This window comes from Pipistrellus kuhlii, unplaced genomic scaffold (genome assembly GCF_014108245.1).
Source record: "Pipistrellus kuhlii isolate mPipKuh1 unplaced genomic scaffold, mPipKuh1.p scaffold_m20_p_20, whole genome shotgun sequence".
In the NCBI taxonomy this organism is placed as follows: Eukaryota; Metazoa; Chordata; class Mammalia; order Chiroptera; family Vespertilionidae; genus Pipistrellus; species Pipistrellus kuhlii.
Genome location: NW_023425516.1, coordinates 13,936,017 through 13,951,879, shown reverse-complemented (window position 1 = coordinate 13,951,879; position 15,863 = coordinate 13,936,017). Strand labels below are relative to the sequence as shown.

General features: G+C 62.0%; 1 protein-coding gene across 4 annotated transcripts in view; it reads right to left on the bottom strand.

Annotated features, from left to right (window-relative positions):
* Window positions 1–15,863, bottom strand: part of PITPNM2 (phosphatidylinositol transfer protein membrane associated 2) — a 93,462-nt gene that overhangs the window by 29,905 nt on the left and 47,694 nt on the right. For all 4 annotated transcript variants that reach the window (XM_045585551.1, XM_045585549.1, XM_045585548.1 and 1 more), the window contains exon 3: window positions 3,604–3,779. In XM_045585551.1, coding sequence (XP_045441507.1) covers window positions 3,604–3,681 — 78 coding nt within the window. In that variant the 5' untranslated portion in view covers window positions 3,682–3,779. The remainder of the gene's footprint in view (window positions 1–3,603; window positions 3,780–15,863) is intronic.

The following is a 15,863-nucleotide window of genomic DNA, read 5'->3' as shown; positions in this document are numbered from 1 at the left end:
ATGCCCATTTGGTGGCTAAGAAGTCAAACGATTAGCAAGTGCTGGTGGGGATGTGGAGACACGAGGACCATCATGCACTGCCGTTGGAAAGGCAAAACGGTATAGTTGTCGTGGAAAACAGGGTGGTGGCTCCTCAAAAAAGGTGGACACAGCCCTGGCTGATTTGGCTCAGTGGATAGAGCGTCAGCCTGCAGACTGAAGGGTCCCAGGTTCGATTCTGGCCAAGGGCATGTACCTTGGTTGCAAGCACATCCCCAGTAGGGGGTGGGCAGGAGGCAGCTGATTGATGCTTTTCTCTCACTGATGTTTCTAACTCTCTATCCCTCTCTCTTCCTTTCTGTAAAAGATCAATAAAACATATTTAAAAAAAAAAAAAAGGTGAACACGTAGTTCTCACATGGCTCAGCAGTTCCACTCGTAGGTATCCGTCCGAGGACATGAAAAAATTGGTCAGCACACGAACGTGGACACCCGTGTGCAGAGCAGCGCTAGTCAAAACAGCCAGGGGGCGGAACCAACGCAGATCTCCACGAACTGAAAAACGGGTCAACGGCTCTGGTCAGTGTGGTGCACCGAAGAGTCATGGCTTCGATTCCCAGTCACCGGCACGTACCTGGGTTGCAGGTTTGATCCCTGGTCCCGGTCAGGGAATATGCTGGAGGCAGCCAATCGATGTGTCTCTCTCCCATCGATGTTTCTCTCTCTCTCTCTTCCCCTCCCTCCCTCCCTTCCTTCCACTCACTCTTTCTAAAAATCAGTGGGAAAAAATATCCTCAGGTGAGGATTAACAACAACAACAAAGGATAAACAGATTATGTCCACACAATGGACTGATTCATCCATAAAAATGAAATGCTGGCACCTGCGACAGCATGGATGAGCCCTGAACACACGACGCTGAGTGAGAGAAGCCGGACACACCAGGCCACCTGCTGTGTGATCCTATTTCTATGAAATATCCGGAATAGGCAAATCCACAGCCGGGAAGCAGATTATTGGTTGCCCAGAGATGGGGGGCTGGGAACGGAAAAATGACTTCTGTTTGAGGAGATGGAAAGGCTCTCAATTGATTCTGGTTTCATAACATAACGATAACCACTAAACTCTACGCGGCAAACACGTGAATTGGTTGGTGCGTGACTTACATCTCAACGAAGCTGGTATATGACGAAACACACACACACACACACACACACACACACACACACGCCTCCTGCTCACTCCCAGACTTCAGCAAGATCAACTGTGGGGAGTGGGGAGTGGGGAGGGGCCTGGGTCACCTCAGAGCGTCTCTCGGCCACCAACACCCTTGCCGGTGTTCAAAAGCTCAGGTTCCTGCTTATGCAGAAAACCTCCTCGCGGCTGAGATGCTGGTGACTTTAAGCCCAGCATCTGTTTCCATGGTGACGTGACGGCACCGCCAAGGCTACCTTCGGTCAGTTTCCTGAACAGCAGGTGTGCGCATGCTCACATGCACGCACCTGTGACCCCGTCTGCTTTGCCGGCGCGGGCTGGGCGGAGAAGCCTGCCCTCCCTCCCCCTCCCCGGGGCCGAGGCTGCACGGGAGGGGCTGAGCCACGTGGGCCCGGTGCGGTGCGGGAGGCCAGGATCCTTCAGTGTTACACAGGAGGCTGGGGGGGGGGGGGGCTAAAGAAGGGGGTGGGAAGCAGCAAAGAGCAAGAAGCCCCCTAGGCAGCAGCTCCCAGCGCTGTCCAGGGTCCTGGCTAAGTGCCGCCCAGGGCTCTCTGGGAGCTAAGCATTTGCCCGGCCTCTTCCTGGAGAGCAGGCTCGCTCCCAGACAGGCCAACCCTTCCTTTGTTTTATTTATATACATATATATTTTTAAATATACTTTATTAATTTTTTACAGAGAAGAAGGGAGAAGGATAGAGAGTTCGGAACATCCATGAGAGAGAAACATCGATCAGCTGCCTCCTGCACACTCCCCACTGGGTGTGTGCCCGCAACCGAGGTGCATGCCCTTGACCGGAATCGAACCCGGTACCCTTTGAGTCCGAAGGCCGACGCTCTATCCACTGAGCCAAACCGGTTGGGGCTTTCCTTTGTTTTTAAAACCTCGAACACGTGCCCGGCCGGCGCGGCTCAGTGGCTGAGGTCACGGTTCCATTCCCAGTCAAGGCACACGCCTCGGTTGTGGTCTCAATCCCCAGTACATCTCTGTCCCCCGGCCTTCGGCCCCGGCTGGGCACAGAGAAGTCTAACTGACCTTGTTAACAGCTCTAGCGAGGTCTGACTACGCTCACACCCGTGGAACCTGCACACAGTGGAGATGATGGGCTTGTCTGTCTCCCCCATGGTGGGCGGAGAACCTGGGAACTCGGGGCCAGATGCAGGTGGGACAAATGTGGGAGCAGGAGGATTGGGGCTTGGAAGAGGGAGAGTGAGTGAGCAGCTCCCGGGCCATGGGAGACATCACATGGGAGGCAGAAGAATAGATGTTTCTGTCAGGCTGGTGTGGCTCAGTGGTTGGGCACCGACCTATGAACCGGGAGGTCACAGTTTGATTCTCAGTCAGGGCACATGCCCGGTTTGTGAGCTCGATCCCCAGTGGGGGCGGGGGGGGGCCCTGCAGGAGGCAGCTGATCAATGACTTTCTTTCATTGTTGTTTTTATCTCTCTCTTCCTCCCTCCTCTCCATTCCTCTCTGAAATCAATTATGTAAAAATACACAGTAAATGAAGAGATGACTTTTTTAAAATCTGAAAAGAGGGGCCCAGAGGCAGAGGTGGTGAAATGGGTGGAAAAGCTCTGGATAGCCTAAAGAAGAACGCCCGTCCCCAGGGGTCTGCACGCAGCGGGCTGCGCGGTGCCCGGGAGGGGGGGCTCCCCTGGCGTGGGTGGGGATTTCGGAGCCGCAGACACAGCGGCTGTGGCAGACCAGCCGGGGCCTCCCTCACACAGGCTGAGCGATTTCCAGGGGACTCAGGACTGGGGGGCTGACGAGCTTCTTCCCCCTCCCTGCTCTCGAGGAATAACTGCAGGGTAAGTGGCTCAGGAGGGAACTGAGTGGCGCGTCGGAAGCAGTTTGGAGCTGACGGCCCCCCAGAGAGGCCCAGTTGCCTCTGTCCTCTTCCCGCTCACACTATGGCTGCCCCGTCGAGCTCCTCCTGGGGGCCTGGGGGGGGGGGGGCGGCGGGAGCTCCTAGCCCATTCCCCAGACCTGGGCTGAAGGGTGGGAGCCACCAAGCAAAGCCAGGGGTAGAGGTGGCGGCCCTGCCGGCCCAGGCTCCCCTGACTCCTGTGTGACGATTCTGTGACTGGGGCCGGGGGCGGGGGGAGACCAGCACGGCCAGAGGCTGGACCGAGCCATCCACATGCCCAGAGGAGCCCAGAGCTGGGCCCACGGCCCGTTTATAATCAGACCCTCAGCTGAGAGGGAAGCTGTCAGGCTGGGCCAAGGGCTGGGGCACCGAGAGGCGGCAGGGACGCTGGGCTGGGGACTGCCACAGAGCAGGACCTGGGAAAACGGGAGCCTGGCGGACAGACAGGGTGCGCGAGGGCCACAGCGCCCCCCGGCGCCCAGGTGCGGGGGAGGGGTGCTGCGTGTGTGCCTGGCATGGCCAGCCCCAACCCGGGACCCACCTGGATCATGTAGAGCTGGGCGATGCGGTACTCCTCCACGGTCATCGGCAGAGGGATGCGGTACTCCTTTATGATCATCTTGGAGTCCACGCCTTCCCGGCGACGGGGAACTGCGTGCTGGGACTTCTAGGTGACGAGGTTCCTTAGATCACCATGACAGAGCTCAGCAAGGACCCCTGCGGGAGAGAGAAAGGACAGGTGAGCCGCCTTCTGCCAAGACCCATGGGTGCAAGAACACGGAGGAGGGGCGGGGCCGACACCTGAGGCGGGTGCTCTGGTCCCCGTTGGGCCGTGAGCCCACCACATGACCGTGATCCCACAAGGTGAGGTGTCATTCCGGGCACCAGGAGGTCGTTGGTTTGATTCCTGGTCAGGGCATATGCTGGGTTGCGGGCTTGATCCCCAATAGGAGGCCAGCAGGAGGCAGCCAACGGATGTTTCTCTCTCATGGATGTTTCTCACTCTCTCTCAAATCAATTTTAAAAAACCAAAAACATAAAAAAGAAATCATAGCCAAAACCGGTTTGGCTCAGTAGATAGAGCATTGGCCTGCAGACTCAAGGGTCCCAGGTTCGATTCCGGTCAAGGGCATGCACCTTAGTTGCAGGCATATCCCCTGTAGGGGGTGTGCAGGAGGCCGCTGATCGATGTTTCTCTCTCATCAATGTTTCTAACTCTCCATCTCTCCAACTATCCCTTTCTCTCTGTAAAAAAGCAATAATATATATATATATATATATATATATATATATACACACACACACACACACACACACACACACATATATATATTTACTTACTTATTTTTTTTAAAGAAAGAAAACAGCCTTCGAGTCAGCCAATTCCCAGCTATGGCCGTGAGCCAATTCCCTAATCGCTTTGATCTTTCCTTGTACCTCCCACAAAGCTCTCTCATCTTGCCTGTAGATGCTCAGCCCAGTTCCGACCAGCATTCAGCCGGCAAGCAGGGTCTGAGCCGGGGCCGGAGGCAGGCGCCCAGGCCTGTGTGTGGCCCAGCTTCCCCCCCCACCACCACCTGCAGCCCCCACACCACCGCCCTCAGGGGAACACAGCCGAGCACTGGGGCAGGCACACCCCAAGGTCACACGGCCCCTTGCCTGGCCCCGGTGGGCATGGCGGGGTCCCCTTGCTCTCTCCCCCGGGCAGACTGCAGCCCCCTCGTGGAAGAAGGCGGAGCGGCCTGTGTGTCTGCCCGTCCCCCGAGCCCGCCTCGCCTGCCCGGCAGCTGAACCCTCCGACAATCTCATTATGCCAATTCCGGCTGCCCAGGCGCGAGGCAGACACACATTTCATCGGCCCTGCTGCAGGCGGGGTGGGCTAGACAGAGCGATGCTTTACCGCTTCGCCCAGGCAGCCGGGGGCCTGGCCCAGGGAGGGGGAGAAAGAAGAAGGAAGTCATGAGAGGCCTTTCGATGAGGGAAGCCAGGGAAGGAAAGGGGGGAACCCGGGAGCACCCCGCCCCGGGAGCACGGCCCAGGCTCAGCCCTCAGAGCACAGGGATGGACCCTGGACGGAGCCTCAATGACGCCACTGGGCCTTCGGTCTCTGGGAGAGCCAGGGGCTCCCCGAAGCCCTGGATTCACAACCCCAGGAGGGACCCCCATTTGTTCTCCGGTGTCTTTGAGGGAACAGCAGGGCCAGATGACGACATCAGAGTGGAGGCCACTGGGCGTGGCACCCCGGGCCGTCCTGGGGGGAGGGATCCGCCTTGGGCAAGGTGTGTCTGGAGCCCTGGCCGGATCTGGGGTGGGGGTCACCCTCCTGGTCCTCAGGCAGCCCGCCCATCCATCCAGAGCCACACGGGGGGGGGGGGGGGGGGAGACAGGCCTGCAGCTGGCAGAGAACCCGGGGCTCAACCCACGGAATCGAGGGCAGGACCCCAAGGCCATCAGGGACCCTCCGGGCATCGTGGGCGCACCCTCCCCGCCGCCTCCCGGAACAACCGCCGGCTCCTTGACAGCGTCTGTGACTCAAACTGTTTGCAGAGCCAGACGCCCACCCCCACATACTTCCCCCCACACATACCCCCCCCCCCCTGAGTGTGTGTGAGGGGCATGAGCCCAGCCAGTAGCTAGACAGACAGACAGACAGAGGCTGCACCGTGACCCACGGCGGGGCGGGGCCCGATGACCTTGGTGCGGCCGCCAGCCCCTCTCCGATGCTCACGATTCCCCGTGCATCACACTGGGAAAGGCGGTGCTGGGAGGCCGCAGGGCCAGGCGGGAGGAGGGAGCCGGCGGGGCTGAGTCACTGGCAGAGCCACACAGAGTCCAGGGCAGAAGGCATGACCATGGGCGTTTTACGGGCTGAGATCCGGGCCTGACCCACTGGCCCCGGGGTGAGCAGGAGCAGGTGCCTCAGGCCGCCCACGCTAGGTCCAAATGTTCTACTCCGAAGGCAACACGCAGGCCAGGCTGCATCCTGGGCCCGAAGGCCGGGCCAGGGTCCCCTGGGTGCGGTGTGCACACGCCTGTGTGCCCCCAAGCAAACGCGTGTGCACACAGCTCTGCCCGGGCCCTGCCCAGCCCCAGGGAGCAGGCAATCGACCAGCGCGGCCGTCATGGCCAGGCTCCCGGGGGTGGCCGAGAACACTGCAGGCCTGGAAAGTTTCCCGGGACCTGGCTCTGCTTTTCAGAATCATTAGCTTCCCTTCAGTGCCCCATAAAACCCTCCCGCGGATGATGGATGCCAGCCTCGTCCGGGGCGGGAGGCGGGGGACAGGAGGGGGGGAAGCACAGAGGAAAAACAAACACTGGTCAAGCCTGGAGGCCCCGGGGACATGACATGGCAGCAGAAGGCACCGGAGGAGCTGGGCTGCCTGTTCAGCGGGCACAGACCGGGCACTGCCCAGCAACCAGCGGGGCTGTTCTCACAGACGACACCAGGACCCCACTCCCTTCAGCTGGGCAGTGCGGGCAAAGGGCCTCTGATCCTGGCGTGAGGACCCCTCCCTTCTCAGGAACTGCCCAAAGTACCTCATGGGCAGGAGGACCTGACCGAGGATGGACAGGAGTCCAGGGGAAGGGCTGGGCTCTCTCGGGGCGTTGTGTGTGTGTGTGTGGGGGGGTGGGGGTGGGGTTGGGGGGCAGGAATCTAGCGCTCAGCCCTGGGACCCCAGAGCACCCGGCATCTCTCTGGAGCTGAATCACAATGATGTCTCCAGTGCTCTCTCCCCTTCTCCGAACCACTTTCCATTCTTGCCCCTTGACTGACTGACTGATTGATTGATTTGAGAGAGAGAGGGGGAGACATCAATTTGTTGTTCCACTGATTCATGCATTCATTGGTTGCTTCCTGTATGTGTCCTGACCGGGGATCGAACCCACCACCTTAGTGTTTGGAGACGACGCTCTAACCAAGTGAGGACCCTGCCTCGTCAGGTCCGGAGCACCCCCTCCCAGCCATGATCTCGCCACACCCGGTCTCCTTTCCGGAAATCTCCTGAGGCAGATGCTCTCAGTGCTCTGCTCGCTGCAGCCCATCCTCGCTGCCGCCGCCCCGCCCCCGCCCCCGCCCCCGCCCCCCTCCCTCCGGGGCTGTGTTCCGGGCGGCGTCCTCCCCTCAGGCCTCCATACTGTCCTCTCTCCGGCGCTGACTGTTCTGTGAACGTCCTCGGCGGCTGTGTCTCAGACCTGCCTCTCCGTTCTCCATGCCTTTCCCATTCCCGGCACCTATCTGCAGCCTGCCTCGCGGCCGGCGTGGCTGTGGGGTCCACGCACCTCCATGCAGCCTGCTTCCCCCGAAGGCCCGCGCGCGGGCTGCGGATCCGCTCCTCCGCCCGCTTAGTTATTTTTGACTCCGAACGGCTGGTGTCCCGTGGAGGTTATTTGCAGGAATCCTGGGAGACGCAGGGCAGGATCTGTTTGTCTGAGAAAATCTCCACTTGCTTCCCCGAGAGCCTGGTCCCCACCCCCCGGAGACCCTGGAGTCCTGGCTCCCAGTCCTCCAGCCACCTCTCCCGGGGCTGTTCTTCCTCCCAATCGGGGAGTGTTTCCCGCCGGGCCCCCCGGCTGCCCTCACCAAGCCCCACGCCCTGGTGACTGGAAGTTCTGGGGCCGGGAGTGCAAATGCTGTGCCTGGGTGAGGTTAGTGCCTTGTGTCACCGTTTGGCGTGGGGGGTGGGGGAGGGAGGGACGGCAGACAAGGCCTCGTGGCACTGGGACCTGCAGCTCTGGCCGCTGCTGGGGCTGCTGCCCTGTCCCTCCTCCTTCGGTGAATGGAGCACCCGGGCGTGCCACCTTCTCCCTGGCACAGACAGGGCGTCGGTCGCTCACACCCCAGGACGCCCTGACTACTTGTAGGGCAACGCTCCTTCCTTCGACCTTCTGCTGAGCAAGCGTTTCTGTCCTCAAGGGCAGGAAGGTCAATGTCACTCGACCCCGAGATTACACGGTGGAGAGGTTCCAATCCCAGGAGGGGATTTTCCTTTCGCTCGTCTGACACCTCACCGTCTGCCCTCAGACCACAGCGCCCGGGGGAGTCTGTCCGGTTGGGGAAGGACGCGGTTGGGGAGGGCGAATGTGGGTGGCACGCCGCCCAGGGTCCCGGGTGCACGCCACCCTTCCCCACGCAGAGGCTTCACCGTGACACCCGGGCGCTTTCTGTGAACCTGGGGGCGGCCCGGGCTTCCCGCCAACCCGAGTGCGCCTGCCGGGCCCGGAGCGACCAACCGACCGACCCACCGACGGACCGAGAAGGCTTCTCGGGACTTGCTGAGTCCACCAGCCCGCACAGCGCCAGGCGGCGGGTGCTAAGCAGACACCATCCTCGGGACGAAAATAAAAGCGGGCTCGGTGACATTTGGCCGCCACATCGCAGGAACAGCAGGCTCCCGCGTACACACTGTCCCGAGCCGCGCGCCCGTTTGCAAATTCATCACACACATCGGTCGACTCTGCTCCGAGGGGAGCCCGGGCGACCGGGTCCTCTGATCAACTTCAAAACCAGACCGTCCCCCCAACCAGGCCCCGGGCAGGGACTACAAGTGTCCCCAATATACTAGTAATATGACAGGTTTTTTTTGTTGGAGATATATATATATATATATATATATATATATATATATATATATATATATATATATATTTCCCTAACCAGTTAGGCTCAGTGGATAGAGCATCAGCCTGCAGACTGAAGGGTCCCAGGTTCAATTCCCATCAAGGGCATGTACCTTGGTTGCAGGCACATCCCCGACAGGAGGTGTGCAAGAGGCAGCTGATCGATGTTTCTCTCTCTTTCATCGATATTTCTAACTCTCTATCCCTCTCCCTTCCTCTCTGTAAAAAGTCAATAAAATATTTTATATAGTATATATATATATATTCCAGAGAGAGGAAGAGGGAGATAGAAACATCAACGATGAGAGAGAATCATCGATCGGCTGCCTCCTGCACACTGGGGATCAAGCCCCCGACCCAGACATGTGCTCTGACCGGGAATTGAACCGGTGACGTCCTGATTCATAGGTCAATGCTCAGCCACTGAGCCAGGCCGGCCGGGCCACAGTACAATGGTTTTGAGACAGACGCGCACACATTTGTAACACGTCAGTGGAAACGATGCGAAAGCAAAATGAAAGGGGATGGAGAGGAGGTCGAGAGTGAAGCCTTCTAATTACGGGGTCACACCCGCCAGCCACCTGACCCCCCAGCCACAGGCTCGGCCCCGCCTCCCTGGGGCTCTTTCTGGGGGTGTCAGCCTCTCCCCACCTGCGCTCCCAGGTCCCCCGGCTCCTGGGACACTCCTGGTCCCCAGCCCCGTGCAGCTGCCTGCATCAGCTCTGAGGGTCCCAGGACGGAGGCCCTGACCCCGGCCCCGAGGTCAGTGGGAAACGCGTCAGGCTGGGCCAGGCCACTTGTATGCCTCCCGACTCCGCCCGTTCACGGCCAGGAGGGAAGGAGGGCGAACACCTGAACTTGGCGGGAGCTCTCAGGCGGCGTGGGCCCACGGGGGGCGCGGGGGCTGAGAGCTCACGCTCACGTTGCCTGGGAGACAAGCGCCTCTTCTATTTAGGGCCGCCCCCCAGAGCTTCGGGCCAGCTCCCCACTCCCCCCGCCCCGTGCCGAAGGCTTCACCGGAGCGGACAGACGTGGGGACGGTGCCCCCCTGGCCACCACCCCGGAGGGTGCCTTGGCAGGGAGCCTGGGTCAGGTTCTCGGTGTCAGCGCTCCTGACAACACCAGGAGGCGCTGCCTCCTTCCACAGACCTAATTGCACGGCTCTGCCTCCTCTTCCAGGAAGACCCCCTGGGTTGACAGAGAAAGGCTCGCCATCTTTCTGCTCTCTCCAGCCCTGTGTGATGGACACTGCCCTACCCGGCCTGGGCCTGGGCCTGGGGATCTGGTTCTCTTCACATTCAGCCCAATTAGGGGGGCGGAGTCACCTGCCCTTGGCACTTCCCCAGGATTTCATTAAGAAGGAGGCCAATGAGGCCTGGCCGGGGTGGCTCAGCGGTTGAGCGTCCACCCATGAACCAAGAGGTCATGGTTCCGATTCCCGTTAGGGGCACATGCCTGGGTTGTGGGCTTGATCGCCAGTAGGGGGCGTGCAGGAGGCAGCCGATCAATACCGATCGATGATTATCCCTCATCGTTGATGTTTCTACCTCTCCCTTCCTCTGTGAAGTCAGTGAAAGTGTGTGTTAGAGAAAAAGAAGAAAGAAGGAGGCCAATGACCCGAGAGTGGGACCTGCCCAAAGTTTTCCCATCCACTGAGGTCCGGCCCTTGGCCTTGCCCGGGGACCGAGCAAGTGTGCTCGCCGGGCGAGTGGAGTGCTCTCGGCACCAGCTGCTGGGCACGGACGAGGGCGGGGATGGCATGGGAGCTCATGCAGAAAGGACTAAGTGAGAGGCAGGAGCCACCGCAGGAGGTGGGCTCCGGGAGGCCCTGCAACGGGGAGGGCTCCCTTGTCCCTCCTCCCGACCCGCTGCCCTCCCCGCACATCTAGTGCCCACATGCTAGCTCCCTCCCGCCCAGTCCCAGCGTGCTGCGCCTGCAGACCCAGGAGACACCCCTCCTGGGGAGGCAGCTGCGGGATGCCAGGGCAGGTCTGAGCCCCAGCACCTGCCCGGCTCACCTCTCTGTCCTCAGAAAGAACACGTAAAAAAAAAAAAAAAAACAAACAAAAAAAAAACAAACCCTGAGCCTCAGTTTGCTCATCTGTGAAGGGGGGTGTCCATACACCGAACGAGGGGGGTCAGGCACGAGTGTGCAGGGCACCCCACGCTGTGCCTGGCAGCGGAGATGTGTTCCAGCGCCTACGGGGACGTTAAAAATAGCCGGCCGCTGGGTACTGCCAGGGGCCGGGGGCTGGAGGCCCTGTGGGTGGCATCGCCCCTTCAGCTCCTGGAGCCTCAGGGGAGGGGCGCTGTGGTGGGCGGGGGGGGGGGCAGGTGCTATTTGTAACCGGTCCAAAGCAGAGGCCTCCCCGGGGCCCGGAGGCGGTTAAGCATTCAGACCTCGCCCCGCCCGCACGTTGTTCGATGGCAGCAGTGCGTTCTCGGGCAGCATCCAGGCACCGAACGGGCCGTGGCTGCGGCGAGATGTGTGCGCGGAGGACGCAGAGCGGCTATAGATAGCCTCCCGCCTATAAATAGCCTCACCTCGGCGCAGACGCGATCTGGCTGCCAAGTGCGTTATGAAAAGGCGCTCGGGCTTCGGAGCTCGCCGGGTTTTGGAAGCGAGGACCCGGGACCGGCCGCGGTGGCTCGACAGGCCGGGAGACGGCTGTGCCTCAGCCCCGGCTCACCCCACGGCCGGCGCCGTCCAGTTGGGGGGGTCACACCCACCCGCCCCTGAAACTCGCCCTCCCTGACCCGGGGACACAGCAAGGAGATCGTGGGTCCCGCCGCCGCCGCCCCCAGCACAACGCACACAGACACACACAGACAGCAACGCGTGGGAATGCGCGCCTACCGGCCCGGGCACAGGGGCAGAGCGCCCAGCTCTGGGGACGGAGCCCAGCCCCGTGCAGCCTCGGGGGCCAGGACACCTGCTCAGGGGGGCTCCCGCCCTCATGCCCGCCCAGGCTGCACCGGGACGAGGATGAGGACGGGACGGGAGCGAGGGGCGGGGCGGGGCTTGGCGGCCAGTGGTCTCCTACTTTCTGGCCCCTGGAGGGGCCCGGAGATCGCCAGGCAGGCAGGGACGGCACCAGAGCAGAGGAGGCGGCCCTGGGCGTGGGGCCTGACCGCCTCACGCAGCTTCGGCCCTTCCCCGCAAAGTCTGAATCACGTTCGCGAGGAGCGGGATCCCAGCTCCTGACCCCAGGGCCGGAGCGTGGGAGACGCTGATATCCGTGATGTTGTTTCAATACACAATATAAAACGGGGGCGTCAGGGGTGGAAAGGGGCAGCCCCTTCCGTCCAGAAATGCCCTCCTGCCCCCAGGACTCCCTCGGGAGGCAGGGCCTTCCTGGGTCCTGAGCCGGGTCCCCCGTGAGCACGCAGACAGGGTGCGGCCAGAACCTCCCTCCCTAGCTCTGGCCGCCCGGCAGCACCCAGGAGAACGGGCCGGAGTCCGGAGGGAAGAGCTGAGAGCGGAGACGGGTTCCGTCTTCCCCTCGCCGGCCGAGGGAAGCTCTGGGGCCTCGGTTCTGGTTCTATGCGCATAAAAGCGGGTCCCGCCCGGCCAGCGTGGCCCCAGGACTGAGCGTGGACTTGGGAACCAGGAGGTCACGTTTCCATTCCTGGTCAGGGCACAGGCCGCGGTTGTGGGCTCGATCCCCAGTGAGGGCGTGCAGGAGGCAGCCGATCAATACCGACACGCGATTCTCTCTCATCGTCGATGTTTCTATCTCACTCTCCCTCTCCCTTCCTCTCTGAAATAAGTTTAAAAAAACTATTTTTTAAAAGTAGGTCCAATGCCACATCAGGGTGCACCCCACGGGGTGTCCGGGGGACACGTGAAGAGGCAGTGACAACGGCGATGGGGATGGTGGCGCCGCCCCGCCCGCCGGCGTCCCTTGGAGCTATATCCCCACGCCCGGACCAGCCAGGGTTCGAAGAAATAACCCGGCAGTCCTGTTACCAACCCTCTGACCCCACCATCTCACAGGGCGGGTCGGCAGACACCCTGCCCCCGACTCCAACTGGAAAACAGAAGCCAAGAGAACAGCAGGGCCATGGTCAAGGTTGCCGGGGCCTCAGTCAAGGTCGCCTGGTAAGTCAGTCCCTGGGAAGGAACGAGAACCCTTGAGTCTGGGGCCAGGGCTACCCCAAGCCCACCCCAGCTGGCAGCCGGCAGCCCCAGGCACCCTCTTTGCATTCTCTGGGGCGTCGGGTGGGCCAGGCTGGGAGCAGCTGGGGCAAAAGAACTGAGGTGGGGGGGTGGGGGGGGAGCCCAGAGAGGGGGTGGCTGGGGTGCGGGGAACTGAGTCATGCTCCAGGCCCCAGCCCACCGCACACAGCCTGGCTCTCCCATCTTTGGCGGGGAGCCCGGGCTATTTCGGGCGGCTCTGCACACAGCCTGCCACTTCCCTGCCGGGCTGACGGTCAAAAACAAAACCCGCCTGGCAACAGCCCCGCGCGCCCCGTCGAACAGCAGGACGGGGGCTGGCGGGGGCGGCAGGGGCACGCACACCCCCCGCCCTGCACCAAACACAGTGCCGCCGTGAGACAAACAGAACCCACGGAGGCCGCCGAGTGCCCTGGGAGAGGCCGGCTTCAGAGCCAGACAGACCTGCGTGCACAGTCACCCACCCACTCCGGGCCTCAGTTTACCCGTCTCCCAGGGGCGGGGCATTCGGTGAGATGACCCCGAGGCCCTGGGCTCGTAGGCAAAGGGGGAGGCCTGTCTTTGCCTCCAGCCCCTGCCTGCGGGTGCCCCGTGGGGACACAGGGCCCTGGGAGGGACAGAGGCTCGCCCGAGGTCCCCAGCAGGTCCTGGCAGGGCGGGGGGCGGGGGGGGGGGGGGCCTCCAGCCTGGTGTCAGTGTGATTGTGCGGAGGCCGAGGCTCAGGGACACACAGACACAAAGCCTCTTGCAGGAGCACAGCTCTAGCATGTGCCCCGGGTGAAGCGAGCAGCGAGGGAGAGGAGGGGCAGAGCAGAGCAGGGGTGGGGTGCCCAGGCCCCCGGAAGGGTTCCTGGGCGAGGTGGGCAGGATGCTGAGCTATCAGGCAAGCAAGGGGTGGAGACCCAGCTCCGGACTCCGACAGGGCAGAGGGGCAGAGAAAGGGGTTGGGTTTGCTGACCTGCAACCCCAGGAGCCAGCAGGAGGGGGGCACCGGCGTCTGGGACCGGCCTTTGCTATAACGCCCAGGCTGCCCTGGGAGGAGGGTCCCCTCGATGGCTGTCAGAGGGGACCGTTCACCCCTGAGACAAGCACAGGCTCAGAGCTCTCGGGGATGGCAATGCTGCTGCAACACCGACCCTGCAAGGGTCACTGGACTACCTCCTGGGACGGGAGGCTCGCTGCCTACAAGGCCCTGCTAGAACGTCCTCCCAGGAGTGGTCTGCCTCCCAGGGACTCGACCTGGGGTCGTGGCTGGCTCTGCTCCAGGTCCCCTTCGGGCAGGTGTCCAAGGCGGCTGCCCCGGCAGCAGCCACCTCCTCTGCTCTGGGCGCGCTCAGTCTATTCACAGGGCAAAGCCGCCCTCGCGGATGACAGGGCCTGGGGCTGCACCAGCCCCAGACTGTCTCCTGGGACCCCTTCACGTGGTGGCCTTCTGCGTGCCGGGTGTAGAAGGTGGGAGAGTGTCCCCCCAAGTTCTCTCCACCCGGAACCTCAGAACGTGCCCTCCGCTGGAGCAGGGTCTGTGCGGGTGTGACTGGCTAAGGCTCCAGAGCACAGCATCCTGGATTCGGCGCTCCGAGACACGCAGGGGGGTCGGCCACGGGGAGACGGAGGCAGAGATCGGAGTGACGCACCCCCGAGGAACCAGCAGGCCGGGAGGCAGGACACACCTCACCCAGTGTCCCCTGCAGGGGCGCCTACGGGAGAACAGCCCGCTGGCCAGGAGGGGGACACTGGCACCCAGGCAGGACGGAGCAAGCCTGTCACCGGGCCGAGGCCCAGCTATGAAGACACTAGAGGGGACGTGGCCGCTGGGCCTGCCCTCCCCACGCCCTCCCCACGCCCAGTGGCCAGCCCAGCCCTGCAGGTCCTCGGGGCCCGCCCAGCCACAGGCTGGAAACACTCCCTGGGTGAGGTCCTAACCCTGGGTCTGCAGGTCTCCCTGACGACAAATGTTTGACCCCACCCCGACCTCTGCCTCAGCATCCTCGCCTCCTTCATTGGAGAACCTTTCCCTGGGAAGGAGAGCTGGCCAAGGCACCTGGAAACACCGGACTGACACCGAGGTCTCCCGGGTCCCTGCAGCTCCGACAGCTCAGCATCGGCAAACCCTGGCGCTCCCCGGCCTGGCTCCATGGGCGCTGCCGCACCAAGGGACGAGGCTAGGGGTCGTGGGACGGTGACGCTGGAGCGCCGAAACCTCAAACAGGCACTGAAACGAGCGGCTTCGGAATGGCCAAGTGAGCTTCCTCTGGGGCAGGCTCTGGGCCCTGCCTCCCTCCTCGGGAAGAGAGGAGGCCCAGGTCCCCGCGTTTCACACACGCTCCCTGCCCCCAGGCACTGGGAACCCCCTAGAGAGGGCGAACAACCGCCTGGATCAATCCCTCCCTGCAGGTGGAGAACACCACTTGCTGAGGTCTCATGGCAGAGCCAAGACTGGAATCTCCGTCTCCTGGCCCTGCTGGAGGGTGCCTGGAGTCAGGTGACTCAGACCCCTTCACTCCAAGAGCCCTGCTCCCAGGTGGAGCTTCTCCCAGGTAAAGCTTCTCCCGGGTACAGCTTCTCCCAGGTAAAGCTTCTCCCGGGTACAGCTTCTCCCAGGTAAAGCTTCTCCCGGGTAAAGCTTCTCCCGGGTACAGCTTCTCCCAGGCAGAGCTTCTCCCAGGCAAAGCTTCTCAAAGGTACAGCTTCTCCCAGTCAGAGCTTCTCCCTGGCAGCTTCTCCCAGGTAAAGCTTCTTCCAGGTACAGCTTCTCCCAGGTAAAGCTTATCCCAGGTACAGCTTCTGCCAGATACAGCTTCTCCCAGGTACAGCTTCTCCCAGGTAAAGCTTATCCTGGGTACAGCTTCTGCCAGATACAGCTTCTCCCAGGTACAGCTTCTCCCAGGTAAAGCTTATCCTGGGTACAGCTTCTGCCAGGTACAGCTTCTCCCATGTAAAGCTTCTCCAGGTACAGCTTCTCCCAGGCAGAGCTTCTCCCAGGCAGAGCTTCTCCCAGGTAAAAC